Below are 17,136 nucleotides of genomic sequence, written 5' to 3'. Positions count from 1 at the left end.
ATTTTTAGCGCCGCTTTACCGTCGCTTTAGGGGTTAAATCTGCCCGCAAAATGCTACTGGAGCAGAGTTTTGCCGGCGGTATCGCAGCACTGCCCCATTGATTTCAATGGGGAGCAGCGGTGGAGGAGCAGTGAGTTCACCGCTCCAAAGAAGCTGCTGGCAGGACTTTTTGTGATGCCCTGCCATCGCACCGCTCCAGTGTGAAAGCCCAAGGTCTTTCACACTGGAGTGAAAGGAGCTGCTTTTTTCAGGCACTATACACGCGCTATTTTTAGCGCTTTAGTGCCTGAAAAACTTTGGCAGTGTGAAAGGGATCTTAGTCCTATACATATACGTTGAACTTTTGATGATTAGTGTAGCGACCACTTAAAGGGGTTGTAAAGTTTCCTTTTTTTAATTTTCTAAATAGGTTCCTTTAAGCTAGTGCATAGTTCACTTACATTTTCCTTCTAAATGTTTTTTTTCTTTGTCTGAATTTCTCACTTCCTGTTTCTCCTCAGTAAACTTCACACCATCATCCGAGCGGTGTTTAGTCAGCCAGAACAGATTACTGAACAGCTTACTGAGGAGGAACAGGAAGTGAGAAATTCAGACAAAGAAAACAGAAGAAAAACATTTGGAAGAGAAATCGAAGGAAACGGTAAATGAACCAACAATGTACTAGCTTAAAGGAACCTAGTTAGAAAATAAACAAACCTTTACAACCCCTTTAATTATCTTTTGTGGGCAAGAGCAAAATAAAGATAGTACCTACCAGTGTGGTTATTCAACATACTAACATTGGCACAGAAACAACAATACTGCCATCATACAATCTAACACTGTAAACGGCAAAAGAATATACATTACAGAAAATATCTGAATACTATTCAAACTCATTAAAACTTCTGAGAGAGTTCCTTTCTGTAAATTTCAGCCTCATCTTCTTCACTGGATGTTGCCAGACTGTATAATAGCCTATTAGACATGTTATCTTGCTTCTCTGATGAAATTGCTCCAAAGAATAGTGTACAAAACTAAAACAAAAGAAACCAACATAATGATTGCAGAGCAGGTACTGAATTACAGATAGACAAGAGTTATCCACTTAATGGCAGATGCAGGAAATGCCTGAACTGTATTTGTGGAAGTACTACTAGCTGCTGCAAATAGGAAAAACAATAGCTGATTGGAAGTCCAAAAGACACAGAAATTGGTTTATTTAGGCAGGGTTCACATACAGTGCCTTGAAATAGTATTCATACCCCTTGACATTTTCCACATTTTGTCATCTTACAACCAAAAACGTAAATGTATTTTATTGGGATTTTATGTGATAGACCAACACAAAGTTTCACATAATTGTGAAGTGGAAGGAAAATGATAAATGGTTTTAAATTTTATTTTACAAATAAAGTGTGGCGTGCATTTGTATTGAGCCCCCTTTACTCTGATACACCTAAAATCTAGTGGAATCAATTGTCTTCACAAGTCAACTAATTGGTGGTGGCAGCATCATGTTGCGGGGATGCTTTTCTTTAGCAAGGACAGGGAAGCTGGTCAGAGTTGATAGGAAGATGGATGGAGCCAAATACAGGGCAATCTTAGAAGAAAACCTGTTAGAGTCTGCAAAAGATTTGAGACTGGGGCGGAAGTTCACCTTCCAGCAGGACAATGACCCTAAACATTCAGCCAGAGCTACAATGGAATGGTTTGATCAAAGCATATTTATATGTCCGAATGGCCTGGCCAAAGTCCAGACCTAAATCCAAATGAGAATTTGTGGCAAGAGTTAAAAATTGCTGTTCACAGAGACTCTCCATCCAATCTGACAGAGCTTGAGCTATTTTGCAAAGAAGAATGGGCAAGAATGTCACTCTCTGGATGTGCAAAGCTAGCAGAGACATACCCAAAAACACTTGCAGGTGTAATTGCAGTGAAAGGTGGGTTTACAAAGTATTGACTCAGAGGGGGCTGAATACAAATGCATGCCACACTTTTCACATATTTATTTGTAAAAAAGTTTGAAAACTATTTATCATTTTCCTTCCACTTCACAATTATGTGCCATTTTGTGTTGGTCTATCACATTAAATACATTTATGTTTTTGGTTGTAACATGACAAAACATGGAAAATTTCAAGGGGTATGTAATTTTTTTTTACTGTATGTGTGGCCGTGGGTTTGTGCTTGGGATCTGTTCACCAGTTCAGGTGCGATCAGGTCCAAATTCTTACCTAAATTCGCACATGAGCTGGACCCAAACTTGCACAGGACCCTTTGCAATCTGTTCCGCGGCTGCCCTGGACCTGTGTGAACCAGCTCCATTGAAAGACAGTCACACTCACCTGTCATGAAAATTGGATGCAGTTAAATCCACATCCAATTCACATATATGTGAACCCAGCCTTATCGTTTTTTTCATCAAATAATCTTTAGACCTGTTTAACTTCTATAGTCGGGAAGATACTGGAGAATTTAATAAAAGAGACCACATAGATGAGTTCTTGTTGTAAAAAAAATATTTTAAGCAACAGATAGCATGGATTCCTGAAAGACAGAAGTTGTAAAAAAAAACTGATTTCTTTTTATGAGGCGGTAAGTAAAACCTTGGACAGAGGGGTGGCTGTGGACGTGGTATACCTGGAATTTGCAAAAGCGTTTGACACAGTTCTGGCTCATGTGTAAGGTAAAGTCTACAGGCTTGGAAAGATCAATTTGTAAATGGATAGAAAACTGGCTAAAAGACAGAATTCAGAGAGTAGGGGTTAATGATTCTTATGCCGCGTACACACTAAGCCCTTGTACACACAGTCAGACATTCGACAATGTCCGATAGGACCGTGTTGTCGGATAATCCGACAGTGTGTGGGCTCCATCGGACTGTTTCCGTCGGAGTATCCGACGGACCAAGTTTTCCAGCTGGGCTATAACATTTTCCGACAACATGATCCGATCGGACTTTGTCCGATCATGTGTAGAGAATTCCGATCGGACAAAGTGCCACGCAGGCTCAGATCAAATTCCTAGGCCAAAGCTATTGGCTACTAGCCTGAACGTAGTCCTGTCCTAACGAAATAACGTCATCGCGTTAAGTACGATCGGATTTTCTGACAACTTTGTCCGACTGTGTGTATGCAACAGTTTCTGACAAAATCCAACGTATTTGGTTGTCGGAATGTCCAGCCGTGTGTACAAGTGCTATCAGACTATCCGGCGGACTTAGTCTGGCGGACAAACCACCAGAAAGTCCGCCGGACTTTCCGAACGAGCGGACCTGCCCACACACAACCGGACTTTTCTGGTGGACTAGGTCCGCAGGACTATGGTGGGAGTCCACTGGACTTCTGAAATGAATGGACTTGCCCACACACGGAGGAAAGTCCTTTAATTTTGAACTTGGCTCCAGGTAGACGGGACTAGCGAGGGAGGTCATTGTCGCCGCCTCCATGGGCAAGACTGACACGTCGCTGGCCCTGTCACCTGGTATGGACTTAAAGGGGAAGCCTTACGCCGAAAAAACGTTGTGGGGGTCCCCCCCGAGGTCCATCTCAGACCCTTATCCGAGCACGCAGCCCGGCCGGTCAGGAAAGGGGGTGGGGACGAGCGAGCGCCCCCTCCTCCTGAGCCGTACCAGGCCGCGTGCCCTCAACATGGGGGGTGCTTTGGGGAAGGGGGGGTCGTGCGGCCCCCCACCCCAAAGCACCTTGTACCCACGTTGATGAGGACAAGGGCCTCTTCCCGACAACCCTGGCCGTTGGTTGTTGGGGTCTGCGGGTGGGGGGCTTATCGGAATCTGGGAGCCCCCTTTAATAAGGGGAAGCCGGGCTCCTCCGCTAGTAAAAGAGCTAGCAGAAGATAGCGGAGGAATCCGGCAGGAAGACCCCCCCTAGACGGAAGAAGACCCCCGAAGATGTGCAATAAATTATTTTTAAACCTTGTGTTGTGTTTTATTTACATTTCTTTCACCAGGTGAATGGGTACCCCAATACTCATTCACATAGGGTGGGGGACCGGTACCTGGGGGCCCCCTTATTAAAGGGGGCTCCCGGATTCCGATAAGCCCCCTGCCCACACACTTTGACAACCAACTGCCAGGGTTGTCGGGAAGAGGCCCTTGTCCTCAACAACATGGGGACAGGGTGCTTTGGGTGAGCGCACGGCCCCCCTTCCCCAAAGCACCCCCCCATATTGAGGGCAAAAGGCCTGGTACGGCTCGGGGGGGGGGGGCGCTCACTTGTCCCCACCACCTTTCCTGACCAGCCGGGCTGCGCGTTCGGATAAGGGTCTGATATGGACCTTGGGGGGGACCCCACGCTGTTTTTTCCCCTTTAAGTCCATACCAGGTGACGGGGCCAGCGACGTGTCAATCTCGCCCATGGAGGCGGCGAGATTGACATCCCTCGCTAGTCCCGTCTACCTGGAGCCACGTTCAAAATGAACAGACTTTTCTCCATGTGCGGGAAAATCCGTTCATTTCAAAAGTCCGGCAGACACAGGCGGCCGTATTGTCCGCTGGACAATTTTTGAGTCAAAACTACTTTCTAAGTCCGCCGGACTTTTGGAAAAAAAAGTCAGCCGGAGCCCACACACGGGCAGACCAAGTCCGCCGGATAGTCTGATTGTGTGTACGCGGCATTACTCTTACTTCGCATTGTGTGTACGCGGCATTACTGACTATCCGTTCCGGTTCATAAACTCTGGCTATGTTTTGACTACATTTACTCTGTTTACCTTTTTTTTATTATTATTAACCTCCTCGCGCCCGCCCTATAGCCGAATGACGGCCGTAGAGCAGGCGCGTTCGTTCGGGCGGTCGTCCCTGGACGGCCTGATGTTTACTTCCGCAATGCGCGCCGCCGCGGGCGCGCATCGCGGAAGTTCTGTGTTCGCCGTGTCCCCCGGGGACAGGCAAACACAGATCGCTGTAAACGGCCAATCACAGCGGCCGTTTACAGCGTGATCGGCGTGTCCAATGGGAGATGATCTCATATGTAAACATATGAGATCATCTCGCAGCGCCGCTCTCCTTCCTCGCACAGACAGTGCGAGAGGGGAGAGATGAACGGCTGCAGCGGCAGCCGTTCTGATTGTGGAAAAAAAATAAATTAAAAAAATGAAATAAAAAGTGCCATCCGCCCCCAGCAGTGCCATCCGCCCCCAGCAGTGCCATCCGCCCCCAGCAGTGCCATCTGCCCCAGTGCCATCCACCCCAGTGCTACCTGCCCCCAGTGCCATCCACCCCAGTGCTACCTGCCCCCAGTGCCATCCACCCCAGTGCTACCTGCCCCTAGTGCCATCCACCCCAGTGCTACCTGCCCCTAGTGCCATCCACCCCAGTGCTACCTGCCCCCAGTGCCATCCACCCCAGTGCTACCTGCCCCCAGTGCCATCCACCCCAGTGCCACCTGCCGTCAGTGCCACCTGCCCCCAGTGCCACCTGCCCCCAGTGCCACCTGCCGTCAGTGCCACCTGCCGTCAGTGCCACCTGCCGTCAGTGCCACATAGTGCCATCTGTCATCAGTGCCACGTATCAGTGCCATTTGTCATCAGTGCCACCTGTCAGTGTCACGTGCCATCTGTTGTCAGTGTCACGTGTCATCAATGCCACTTATCAGTGCCATCTGTCATCAGTGTCACGCGTCATCGGTGCCATGTATTAGTGCCATCTGTCATCGGTGGCACATATTAGTGCCACGTATTAGTGCCATCTGTCATCGGTGCCACGTTTCAGTGCCACGTGTCATCAGTGCCACGTATTAGTGCCACGTGTCATCAGTGCCACGTATAAGTGCCACGCGTCATCAGTGCCACATATTAGTGCCATCTGTCATCAGTGCCACATATTAGTGCCATCTGTCATCAGTGCCACCTGTCATCATTGCCACGTATCAGTGCCATCTGTCATCAGTGTCACGTGTCATTGTCCTGGTGCTTCAAAAGTGTAATAAATAGTCAACAAGTTAGATGTGTAACTTATGTTCCTAGAACACATGATGGCGCTACCTGCATGTTGGGCCTCTCTATGTGGCCAGGCTGTGAAAAAGTCCCACACATGTGGTATTGTAATACTCAGGAGGAGTAGCAGAATTTTTTGGGGGGTGTCATTTGTGGTATACACATGCCACGTGAGAGAAATAACCTATTACAATGACAATTTTGTGGAGAAAAAAAAAAAAATGAAAAATCTTAATTTTGCAAAGAATTGTGGGAAAAAAATGACAACATCAAAAAGCTCACTATACCTCTTACTAAATACCTTGGAATGTCTACTTTCCAAAAAGGGGTCATTTGGGGGGTATTTGTACTTTCCTGACTTGTTCGGGTCACAAGAAGCGAGATAGGCCACCAGTACATCAGATGTGATCAATTTTGTGCGATTCGCACCACAGCTTGTAGACTCTCTAACTTTCACAAAGACCAAATAATATCCACTAATTTGGGTTATTTTTACCAAAGACATGTAGCAGTATAAATTGTGACCAAAATTTATGAAGAAAAATTAATAATTTGCATAATTCTGTCACAGAAACAAAGAAATATGCGTTTTTTTTCAAAATTTTCGGTCTTTTTTCATTTATAGCGCAAAAAATAAAAACCCCAGAGGTGATCAAATACCACCAAAAGAAAGCTCTATTTGTGGGAAAAAAAGGACAAAAAATTCATTTGGGTACAGTGTTGCATGACTGAGTAATTGTCATTCAAATTGTGAGAGCACCGAAAGCTGAACATTGGTCTGGGCAGGAAGGTGTTTAAGTGCCCTGTAAGCAAGTGGTTAAACAAGTGTGATTTAATTGTATGTCTGTCTCAGTCTGATTCATGGTTTCTGACAGTAGGCAAAGGCCATGAATTCAGAAGATCCAGTCAATCCACATGTTGGTAATATTTTTTCCAAATTGGATGAGCAGGATCACCGCAGGGATCAGTTTGCCATGGCATAACAAACGCCCCTGAGTCGCATGGCTCACCTGGAATCTCCCACTGGAGACATGCTTGGCCAGTCCATCACTTTTAACCTTCTTTAGCAAGGCAGTGGTAGTCTTGGAGCTGTGTTTGGGGTCATTATCATGTTGGAATATTGCCCTGCGGCCCAATCTTGGAAGGGAGAGGATCATGCCCTGCTTAAGTATGTCCCAGTACATGCTGGCCTTCATGGTTCCCTCAGTGAACTGTAGCACCCCTGTAGTGCCGGCAGCACTTATGCAGCGCCAGACCATGACACTCCCACTACTATGCTTGGCTGTAGGCAAGTAATACTTGTCTTTGTACTCCTCACCTAGTTGCTGCCACACACGCGTGACACCATCTGAACCAAATAAGTTTATCTTGGTCTCATCAGACCACAGGACATGGATCCAGAAATCCATGTCCTTAGTCTGCTTGTCTTCAATAAACTGTTTGCGGGCTTTCTTGTGCATCATTGTCAGGACTGGGCTCAGCTCAACTATGCTTGGCTGTAGGTAAGACACACTTGTCTTTGTACTCCTCACCTAGTTGCTGCCACACGCTTGACACCATCTGAACCAAATAAGTTTATCTTGGTCTCATTAGACCACAGGACATGGTTCCAGAAATCCATGTCCTTAGTCTGCTTGTCTTTAACAAACTGTTTGCGGGCTTTCTTGTGCATCATTGTCAGGGCTGGTCTCAGCCTTCCTTCTCTAAGCTGGCCGCTCAGCTGTCGGCTAATTGCCAGCTCCTACCTCTCCATAGTGACTCACCTGTTGATGATATCCTGCTCATCCATCCTGCCTACTTAATCCGTCCAGCCCAGATGATCTCTGCCTTCACCTTCCTGTTAAAGACTTGCTTGCCTGACATTCCTTCTGGCTCCAGATCCTGCTTGCTGTTCTACTACGCTCATCTCTGGCTCTTTGACATTTTGGCTTGTCTGACTATCTGTTCCGGTTCCTAAACTCTGGCTATGTTTTGACTACATTTACCCTGTTTACCTTTTTTTTATTATTATTAAACAAGTGTGATTTAACTGTACTTCTGTCTCAGTCTGATTCATGGTTTCTGACAGTAGGCAAAGGCCATGAATTCAGAAGATGCGGTCAATCCACATGTTGGTAATATTTTTTCCAGATTGGATGAGCAGGATCACCACAAGAATCAGTTTGCCATGGCATTACAAATGCTCCTGAGTTGCACGGCTCACCTGGAATCTCCCACTGTGGCTGCTCCGGTACAACCTGTGTTGCAGGCCATCTTTGCTGCTGCTCCAGTCTCTGTGCATGCACCCGCCTTGAGTATTACCTCAATAGGAGGTATGTCTGGTTCCGCTCCACTTCCCCAGCTATTTGGAGGCGATCCAGTCCAATGCAGAGGGTTTCTCAACCAGGTTAAGATATACTTTGAGATGCTGCCCCAGGCGTTTCCCAGGGACAGAAGCAAAGTAGGATTTGTGATATCTTTGCTTTCTGAGAGAGCCTTGGCCTGGGCAAACCCTCTATGGGAGATGCAAAAGCCTGTTGTCTTGAGTTACCCTGAGTTTGTGGCTTCTTTTAAAAGGGTATTTGACATCCCTGCATGCTCCGCTTCTGCTGCCAAGTGCCTCAAGTATCAAACGGAGTGCGAGAACTGTGGTCGATTACACCATTGAATTCCCTACTCTGGCAGCAGAGGTTGCTTGGAACAATGAGGCCCTCAAGGATGAGATAGCAGCCCAAAATATAACCACTGAGCTGGAGAAGTTGATCACGTTTGCCATCCTCATTGACTCCGGACTCAGAGAAAGACTTCCTTTTAAGGAGCGCTTGCTGTACATTTTTCTCTAAATTTTGCAGTCCCACCCTTTCCTCCCTCACCTCCCATGAGAAGATGAACCCATGAACTTGAGCTTCACGCATCTCTCTGCAGATTAGAGAACCCTTAGGAAGAGGGAAAGATTGTGCCTTTATTGTGGCCAGGCAGGTCACTTTTTGAAGTCTTGTCCTACCCGTCCAGAGAACGCCCAAACCTTGAGGTCCTGTCACGGACAGACGTTAGGTGGCGTTGTTTCATCCCCAGTTATCCAGAAGGATAAGCCCCTGGTTTCGATTACCCTTTCCTGTCCGTCGAGATACAGGTTCTAATCGACTCCGTGGCTGCAGGCCTGTTCATTAATGCTGCCTTTGTATCGAAGCACTTGATTCTGCTGCAGCTGCGTGACACTATACTTGCCATTGAAACTCTTGACAGGAGACCTCTACAGCCTGACCATGTGACTCATGAGACTGTTCCATTGTCCATGGCAATAGGGGCGCTTTACCATGAGATAATCCAATTCAAAGTTATTTCTCCACCTGTTTCCACTGGTTATTGGTTATCCTTGATTACAGAGGCACAACCCCTCTTTTGATTGGCTCCGTGCTGAGGTTCTATTCTGGTCGCCACAATGCAGTAAGACATTCTTCCAAAAGGTAGCCAAGGTTCTGTGCACATGTTCACTCTCCTCCCTGCTGGAGGAGTACCGCGATTTTAGCAATGTCTTTGACAAAGCAGGTTGTGCCTCCACACCGGTCGTATGATTGAGCAACCAACCTGGTGTCAAAGTGTTGGTTCACTACACTTTGTTATCTTACCCATGGATAAAGCTTTTGCCACAGGTAGTGCGTCAGATGTAGGTTGGGGGGTACTTCAGTGATTCTGGTGCTTACAGATTGGCCCCAAGGGTCAAGGTATGCAGGTCTCATTTGGCTGCTACTTGGCATGTCAACCGATTAACCTGAGACTCTCCTTTTTTTTATACGTCGGGATTGCCTTTTTACTTTAATGAAGACATTGTGTTCCATTTGCTTTGTTCCAAACCAGTCCACCCTAAGAAAATGTATTTGCATTCCTTGGATGTAGTCAGGGAAGTTCTGCTGTATTTGAATGCCATGTCTGGGTTTTGCAGGTCAGATTCTATGTTTGTGGTTGTAGAGGGCCCACATAAGGGCCCTGCAGCATCAACTCTTACTAATTCATGCATAATCCGGAAAACTATTTTCTGAGCCTATGCTATCAAACTTTGAGAGTCACATTTTCTGGTTACAGTGTATTCTACGGGAACAGTAACTTCTTTCTGGGTTTTCCACCACCAAGGTTTAGTTTCCCAGATTTGTAATGCTCTTGTCTTTTCATACTGTATGCTAAGTTGAGGCGATAAGGTTTTGCAGACAAGAGTCTGGCCTGTATCATTTCCTTTTTTAATGCTAAAGCCTAGTAAAAAAACATCTGACATTCGTCCTGTGTGTATGGGAGCCAGTCCGACAGAAGCCGGCTTCTGTTGGACGAGCAAGCTGGAAAACCAACAGCTGACAGGAGTGTTCTGGTGGGGGGTTCGTCCCCCTGTCAGAACACAACAGAACAGCAGGGGAGATCGCCATACTAAGATCGGATTGTTAGTACAGCAGCTCTGACCGGAGCTGTCAATTTTTTTTTCAACATCCCCGTATACTAGGTTTTGATCTTTTTTTTTTTGTTTGCCTGTCCTGTTTGTGCCTCTAGTTTGGGACATCCCAGTGGTAATGAAATAAAGTAGCACTGTATTCTCCAATAAATTAAAGAGAAAATTTAATTTTTGTTCACAATGTAAATGCCTTTTCTCTGAAATCACTGAAGAAGGATACAGCACCCACTCATTCTTTTGCTGCTGTCTGTGAGTTTAAATATTAAGTATCTTGCACTGTTGTGTTATTAACAGATCGTTTTAAAGTGTGGGGGGTTTTGCTTAACTGCAAGTCCCATTCCTGGAAAGTCTTTTTTTTTTTTTAACCTAGCCTCCTATAGGTGGCCTGTACCCTAATGGTATTGATGTAAAGCAGAGCTGTGTCCAATGAATGCAAAAAAATGATTTTACAGTAAGTACAAACCAAAAAATCCTAATAATTTATATGATGGAGTGTGCATGTACATGGCTGTACCACCCACCATCTTCTAGGAGAAAAATGCTGTTTTACCGTATACAGCGAGATGTTTTAATAGTTTTATCTGAGTCTGTTTTTACATGTACATTAAATGAGAATGACAAGAGATAGCATGTATCAAATCTTTGTAATTACAGTTATTGGATAATGGTTGTAGCTGTTTCTTTAAAGGGAATATATTGTGTTTGCAAAAGATTTTTCATTCTTTCCTTATTGTATTCAGTACCAAAATACAGTAAATGCAATCTTAAAGTTTTACTAAACCCACAACAGTAGAATCTGTCTGTATATGCAGCATAGCATGCTTATTATTCTCATGTGGAATTTAAGGGGTTAATCTTCTGCATTGTGTAAAAAGGCTTCATGCACACGAGACGCAGATGCAAACGCTGCTGGACACATGTTAAAACCGGCGTTTAGAAACGCGCGTTTTGCCGCAATTTTTACCGCGATTTAGCGGCGTTTTACCACGTTTTACCGCGTTTGCGTCTAGAAGCGTTTAGTTAAGCTAACATCATAGACCCTCCCCAGCTCAAAAATTAACTATTTCAGAATATTTGTGAGACCAGAGTGAGTAGCAGCAGCTGTGAGAGCTGCAGTGTACTTGTATTTAGCGTGTCACTTGCCACGGCACCTGCCACAAGTTGTGGATTGTCCACTTGCCACGTGACTTGCCACATCACCTGCCACGTCACTTGCCATGTCATCTGCCACAAGTTGTGGATTGTCCACTTGCCACGTGACTTGCCACGTCACTTGCCACAAGTTGGGGATTGTCCACTTGCCACATCACCTGCCACGTCACCTGTCACAAGTTGTGGATTGTCCACTTGCCACATCACTTGCCACCTGCCATGTCACTTGCCACAAGCTGTGGATTGTCCACTTGCCACGTCACTTGCCACGTCACCTGCCACGTCACTTGCCACGTCACCTGCCACAAGTTCTGGATTGTCCACTTGCCACGTCACTTGCCACGTCAGCTGCCACGTCACTTGCCACAAGATGTGGATTGTCCACTTGTCACATCACCTGCTACATCACTTGCCACATCACCTGCCACGTCACCTGCCACAAGTTGTGGACTGTCCACTTGCCACGTCACTTGCCACATCACCTGCCATGTCACTTGCCACGAGATGTGGATTGTCCACTTGCCACGTCACTTGCCACGTCACCTGCCACGTCACTTGCCACGTCACCTGCCACAAGTTTTGGATTGTCCACTTGCCACGTCACTTGCCACGTCAGCTGCCACGTCACTTGCCACAAGATGTGGATTGTCCACTTGTCACATCACCTGCCACATCACTTGCCACATCACCTGCCACGTCACCTGCCACAAGTTGTGGATTGTCCACTTGCCACGTCACTTGCCACATCACCTGCCACGTCACTTGCCACATCACCTGCCACGTCACTTGCCACGAGATGTGGATTGTCCACTTGCCACGTCACCTGCCACGTCACTTGCCACGTCACCTGCCACAAGTTTTGGATTGTCCACTTGCCACGTCAGCTGCCACGTCACTTGCCACAAGATGTGGATTGTCCACTTGTCACATCGCCTGCCACATCACTTGCCACATCACCTGCCACGTCACCTGCCACAAGTTGTGGATTGTCCACTTGCCACGTCACTTGCCACATCACCTGCCACGTCACTTGCCACAAGATGTGGATTGTCCACTTGCCACGTCACTTGCCACGTCATCTGCCACATCACTTGCCCCGTCACCTGCCACAAGTTTTGGATTGTCCACTTGCCACGTCACTTGCCACGTCAGCTGCCACGTCACTTGCCACAAGATGTGGATTGTCCACTTGTCACATCACCTGCCACATCACTTGCCACATCACCTGCCACGTCACCTGCCACAAGTTGTGGATTGTCCACTTGCCATGTCACTTGCCACGTCAGCTGCCACGTCACTTGCCACAAGATGTGGATTGTCCACTTGTCACATCACCTGCCACATCACTTGCCACATCACCTGCCACGTCACCTGCCACAAGTTGTGGATTGTCCACTTGCCATGTCACTTGCCACATCACCTGCCACGTCACTTGCCACGAGATGTGGATTGTCCACTTGCCACGTCACTTGCCACGTCACCTGCCACGTCACTTGCCACGTCACCTGCCACAAGTTTTGGATTGTCCACTTGCCACGTCACTTGCCACGTCACTTGCCACAAGTTGGGGATTGTCCACTTGCCACATCACCTGCCACGTCACCTGTCACAAGTTGTGGATTGTCCACTTGCCACATCACTTGCCACCTACCATGTCACTTGCCACAAGCTGTGGATTGTCCACTTGCCACGTCACTTGCCACGTCACCTGCCACGTCACTTGCCACGTCACCTGCCACAAGTTTTGGATTGTCCACTTGCCACGTCACTTGCCACGTCAGCTGCCACGTCACTTGCCACAAGATGTGGATTGTCCACTTGTCACATCACCTGCCACATCACTTGCCACATCACCTGCCACGTCACCTGCCACAAGTTTTGGATTGTCCACTTGCCACGTCACTTGCCACGTCAGCTGCCACGTCACTTGCCACAAGATGTGGATTGTCCACTTGTCACATCACCTGCCACATCACTTGCCACATCACCTGCCACGTCACCTGCCACAAGTTGTGGATTGTCCACTTGCCATGTCACTTGCCACGTCAGCTGCCACGTCACTTGCCACAAGATGTGGATTGTCCACTTGTCACATCACCTGCCACATCACTTGCCACATCACCTGCCACGTCACCTGCCACAAGTTGTGGATTGTCCACTTGCCATGTCACTTGCCACATCACCTGCCACGTCACTTGCCACGAGATGTGGATTGTCCACTTGCCACGTGACTTGCCACATCACCTGCCACGTCACTTGCCACGTCACCTGCCACAAGTTTTGGATTGTCCACTTGCCACGTCACTTGCAACGTCACTTGCCACAAGTTGGGGATTGTCCACTTGTCACATCACCTGCCACGTCACCTGTCACAAGTTGTGGATTGTCCACTTGCCACATCACTTGCCACCTGCCATGTCACTTGCCACAAGCTGTGGATTGTCCACTTGCCACGTCACTTGCCACGTCACCTGCCACATCACTTGCCACGTCACCTGCCACAAGTTTTGGATTGTCCACTTGCCACGTCACTTGCCACATCAGCTGCCACGTCACTTGCCACAAGATGTGGATTGTCCACTTGTCACATCGCCTGCCACATCACTTGCCACATCACCTGCCACGTCACCTGCCACAAGTTGTGGATTGTCCACTTGCCACGTCACTTGCCACATCACCTGCCACGTCACTTGCCACGAGATGTGGATTGTCCACTTGCCACGTCACTTGTCACGTCACCTGCCACGTCACTTGCCACGTCACCTGCCACAAGTTTTGGATTGTCCACTTGCCACGTCAGCTGCCACGTCACTTGCCACAAGATGTGGATTGTCCACTTGTCACATCACCTGCCACATCACTTGCCACATCACCTGCCACGTCACCTGCCACAAGTTGTGGATTGTCCACTTGCCATGTCACTTGCCACGTCAGCTGCCACGTCACTTGCCACAAGATGTGGATTGTCCACTTGTCACATCACCTGCCACATCACTTGCCACATCACCTGCCACGTCACCTGCCACAAGTTGTGGATTGTCCACTTGCCATGTCACTTGCCACATCACCTTCCACGTCACTTGCCACGAGATGTGGATTGTCCACTTGCCACGTCACTTGCCACGTCACCTGCCACGTCACTTGCCACGTCACCTGCCACAAGTTTTGGATTGTCCACTTGCCACGTCACTTGCCACGTCACTTGCCACAAGTTGGGGATTGTCCACTTGCCACATCACCTGCCACGTCACCTGTCACAAGTTGTGGATTGTCCACTTGCCACATCACTTGCCACCTGCCATGTCACTTGCCACAAGCTGTGGATTGTCCACTTGCCACGTCACTTGCCACGTCACCTGCCACGTCACTTGCCACAAGTTTTGGATTGTCCACTTGCCACGTCAGCTGCCACGTCACTTGCCACAAGATGTGGATTGTCCACTTGTCACATCACCTGCCACATCACTTGCCACATCACCTGCCACGTCACCTGCCACAAGTTTTGGATTGTCCACTTGCCACGTCACTTGCCACGTCAGCTGCCACGTCACTTGCCACAAGATGTGGATTGTCCACTTGTCACATCACCTGCCACATCACTTGCCACATCACCTGCCACGTCACCTGCCACAAGTTGTGGATTGTCCACTTGCCATGTCACTTGCCACGTCAGCTGCCACGTCACTTGCCACAAGATGTGGATTGTCCACTTGTCACATCACCTACCACATCACTTGCCACATCACCTGCCACGTCACCTGCCACAAGTTGTGGATTGTCCACTTGCCATGTCACTTGCCACATCACCTGCCACGTCACTTGCCACGAGATGTGGATTGTCCACTTGCCACGTCACTTGCCACGTCACCTGCCACGTCACTTGCCACGTCACCTGCCACAAGTTTTGGATTGTCCACTTGCCACGTCACTTGCCACGTCACTTGCCACAAGTTGGGGATTGTCCACTTGTCACATCACCTGCCACGTCACCTGTCACAAGTTGTGGATTGTCCACTTGCCACATCACTTGCCACCTGCCATGTCACTTGCCACAAGCTGTGGATTGTCCACTTGCCACGTCACTTGCCACGTCACCTGCCACATCACTTGCCACGTCACCTGCCACAAGTTTTGGATTGTCCACTTGCCACGTCACTTGCCACATCAGCTGCCACGTCACTTGCCACAAGATGTGGATTGTCCACTTGTCACATCGCCTGCCACATCACTTGCCACATCACCTGCCACGTCACCTGCCACAAGTTGTGGATTGTCCACTTGCCACGTCACTTGCCACATCACCTGTCACGTCACTTGCCACGAGATGTGGATTGTCCACTTGCCACGTCACTTGCCACGTCACCTGCCACGTCACTTGCCACGTCACCTGCCACAAGTTTTGGATTGTCCACTTGCCACGTCACTTGCCACGTCACTTGCCACAAGTTGGGGATTGTCCACTTGTCACATCACCTGCCACGTCACCTGTCACAAGTTGTGGATTGTCCACTTGCCACATCACTTGCCACCTGCCATGTCACTTGCCACAAGCTGTGGATTGTCCACTTGCCACGTCACTTGCCACGTCACCTGCCACATCACTTGCCACGTCACCTGCCACAAGTTTTGGATTGTCCACTTGCCACGTCACTTGCCACATCAGCTGCCACGTCACTTGCCACAAGATGTGGATTGTCCACTTGTCACATCGCCTGCCACATCACTTGCCACATCACCTGCCACGTCACCTGCCACAAGTTGTGGATTGTCCACTTGCCACGTCACTTGCCACATCACCTGCCACGTCACTTGCCACGAGATGTGGATTGTCCACTTGCCACGTCACTTGTCACGTCACCTGCCACGTCACTTGCCACGTCACCTGCCACAAGTTTTGGATTGTCCACTTGCCACGTCAGCTGCCACGTCACTTGCCACAAGATGTGGATTGTCCACTTGTCACATCACCTGCCACATCACTTGCCACATCACCTGCCACGTCACCTGCCACAAGTTGTGGATTGTCCACTTGCCATGTCACTTGCCACATCACCTGCCACGTCACTTGCCACGAGATGTGGATTGTCCACTTGTCACATCACCTGCCACGTCACTTGCCACAAGTTGGGGATTGTCCACTTGCCACATCACCTGCCACGTCACCTGTCACAAGTTGTGGATTGTCCACTTGCCACATCACTTGCCACCTGCCATGTCACTTGCCACAAGCTGTGGATTGTCCACTTGCCACGTCACTTGCCACGTCACCTGCCACGTCACTTGCCACGTCACCTGCCACAAGTTTTGGATTGTCCACTTGCCACGTCACTTGCCACATCAGCTGCCACGTCACTTGCCACAAGATGTGGATTGCCCACTTGTCACATCACCTGCCACATCACTTGCCACATCACCTGCCACGTCACCTGCCACAAGTTGTGGATTGTCCACTTGCCACGTCACTTGCCACATCACCTGCCACGTCACTTGCCACGAGATGTGGATTGTCCACTTGCCACGTCACTTGCCACGTCACCTGCCACATCACTTGCCACGTCACCTGCCACAAGTTTTGGATTGTCCACTTGCCACGTCACTTGCCACGTCACCTGCCATGTCACTTGCCACAA

General features: G+C 48.6%; 1 protein-coding gene across 1 annotated transcript in view; it reads right to left on the bottom strand.

Moving 5' to 3' along the window:
- Positions 1 to 423: 423 nt before the first annotated feature.
- The window catches only part of RAD9B (RAD9 checkpoint clamp component B), a 62,794-nt gene continuing 46,081 nt past the window's right edge, over positions 424 to 17,136 (bottom strand). The window contains exon 11 of the mRNA XM_077462002.1: positions 424 to 1,016. Within this exon, the coding sequence (XP_077318128.1) occupies positions 879 to 1,016 (138 nt within the window). The 3' untranslated portion in view covers positions 424 to 878. The remainder of the gene's footprint in view (positions 1,017 to 17,136) is intronic.

Source organism: Lithobates pipiens, unplaced genomic scaffold (assembly GCF_037356315.1).
Source record: "Lithobates pipiens isolate NorthernLeopardFrog02 unplaced genomic scaffold, aLitPip1_a1.2 Scaffold_3, whole genome shotgun sequence".
Taxonomy (NCBI): domain Eukaryota; kingdom Metazoa; phylum Chordata; class Amphibia; order Anura; family Ranidae; genus Lithobates; species Lithobates pipiens.
This window is presented reverse-complemented; position numbering and strand designations above follow the sequence as displayed.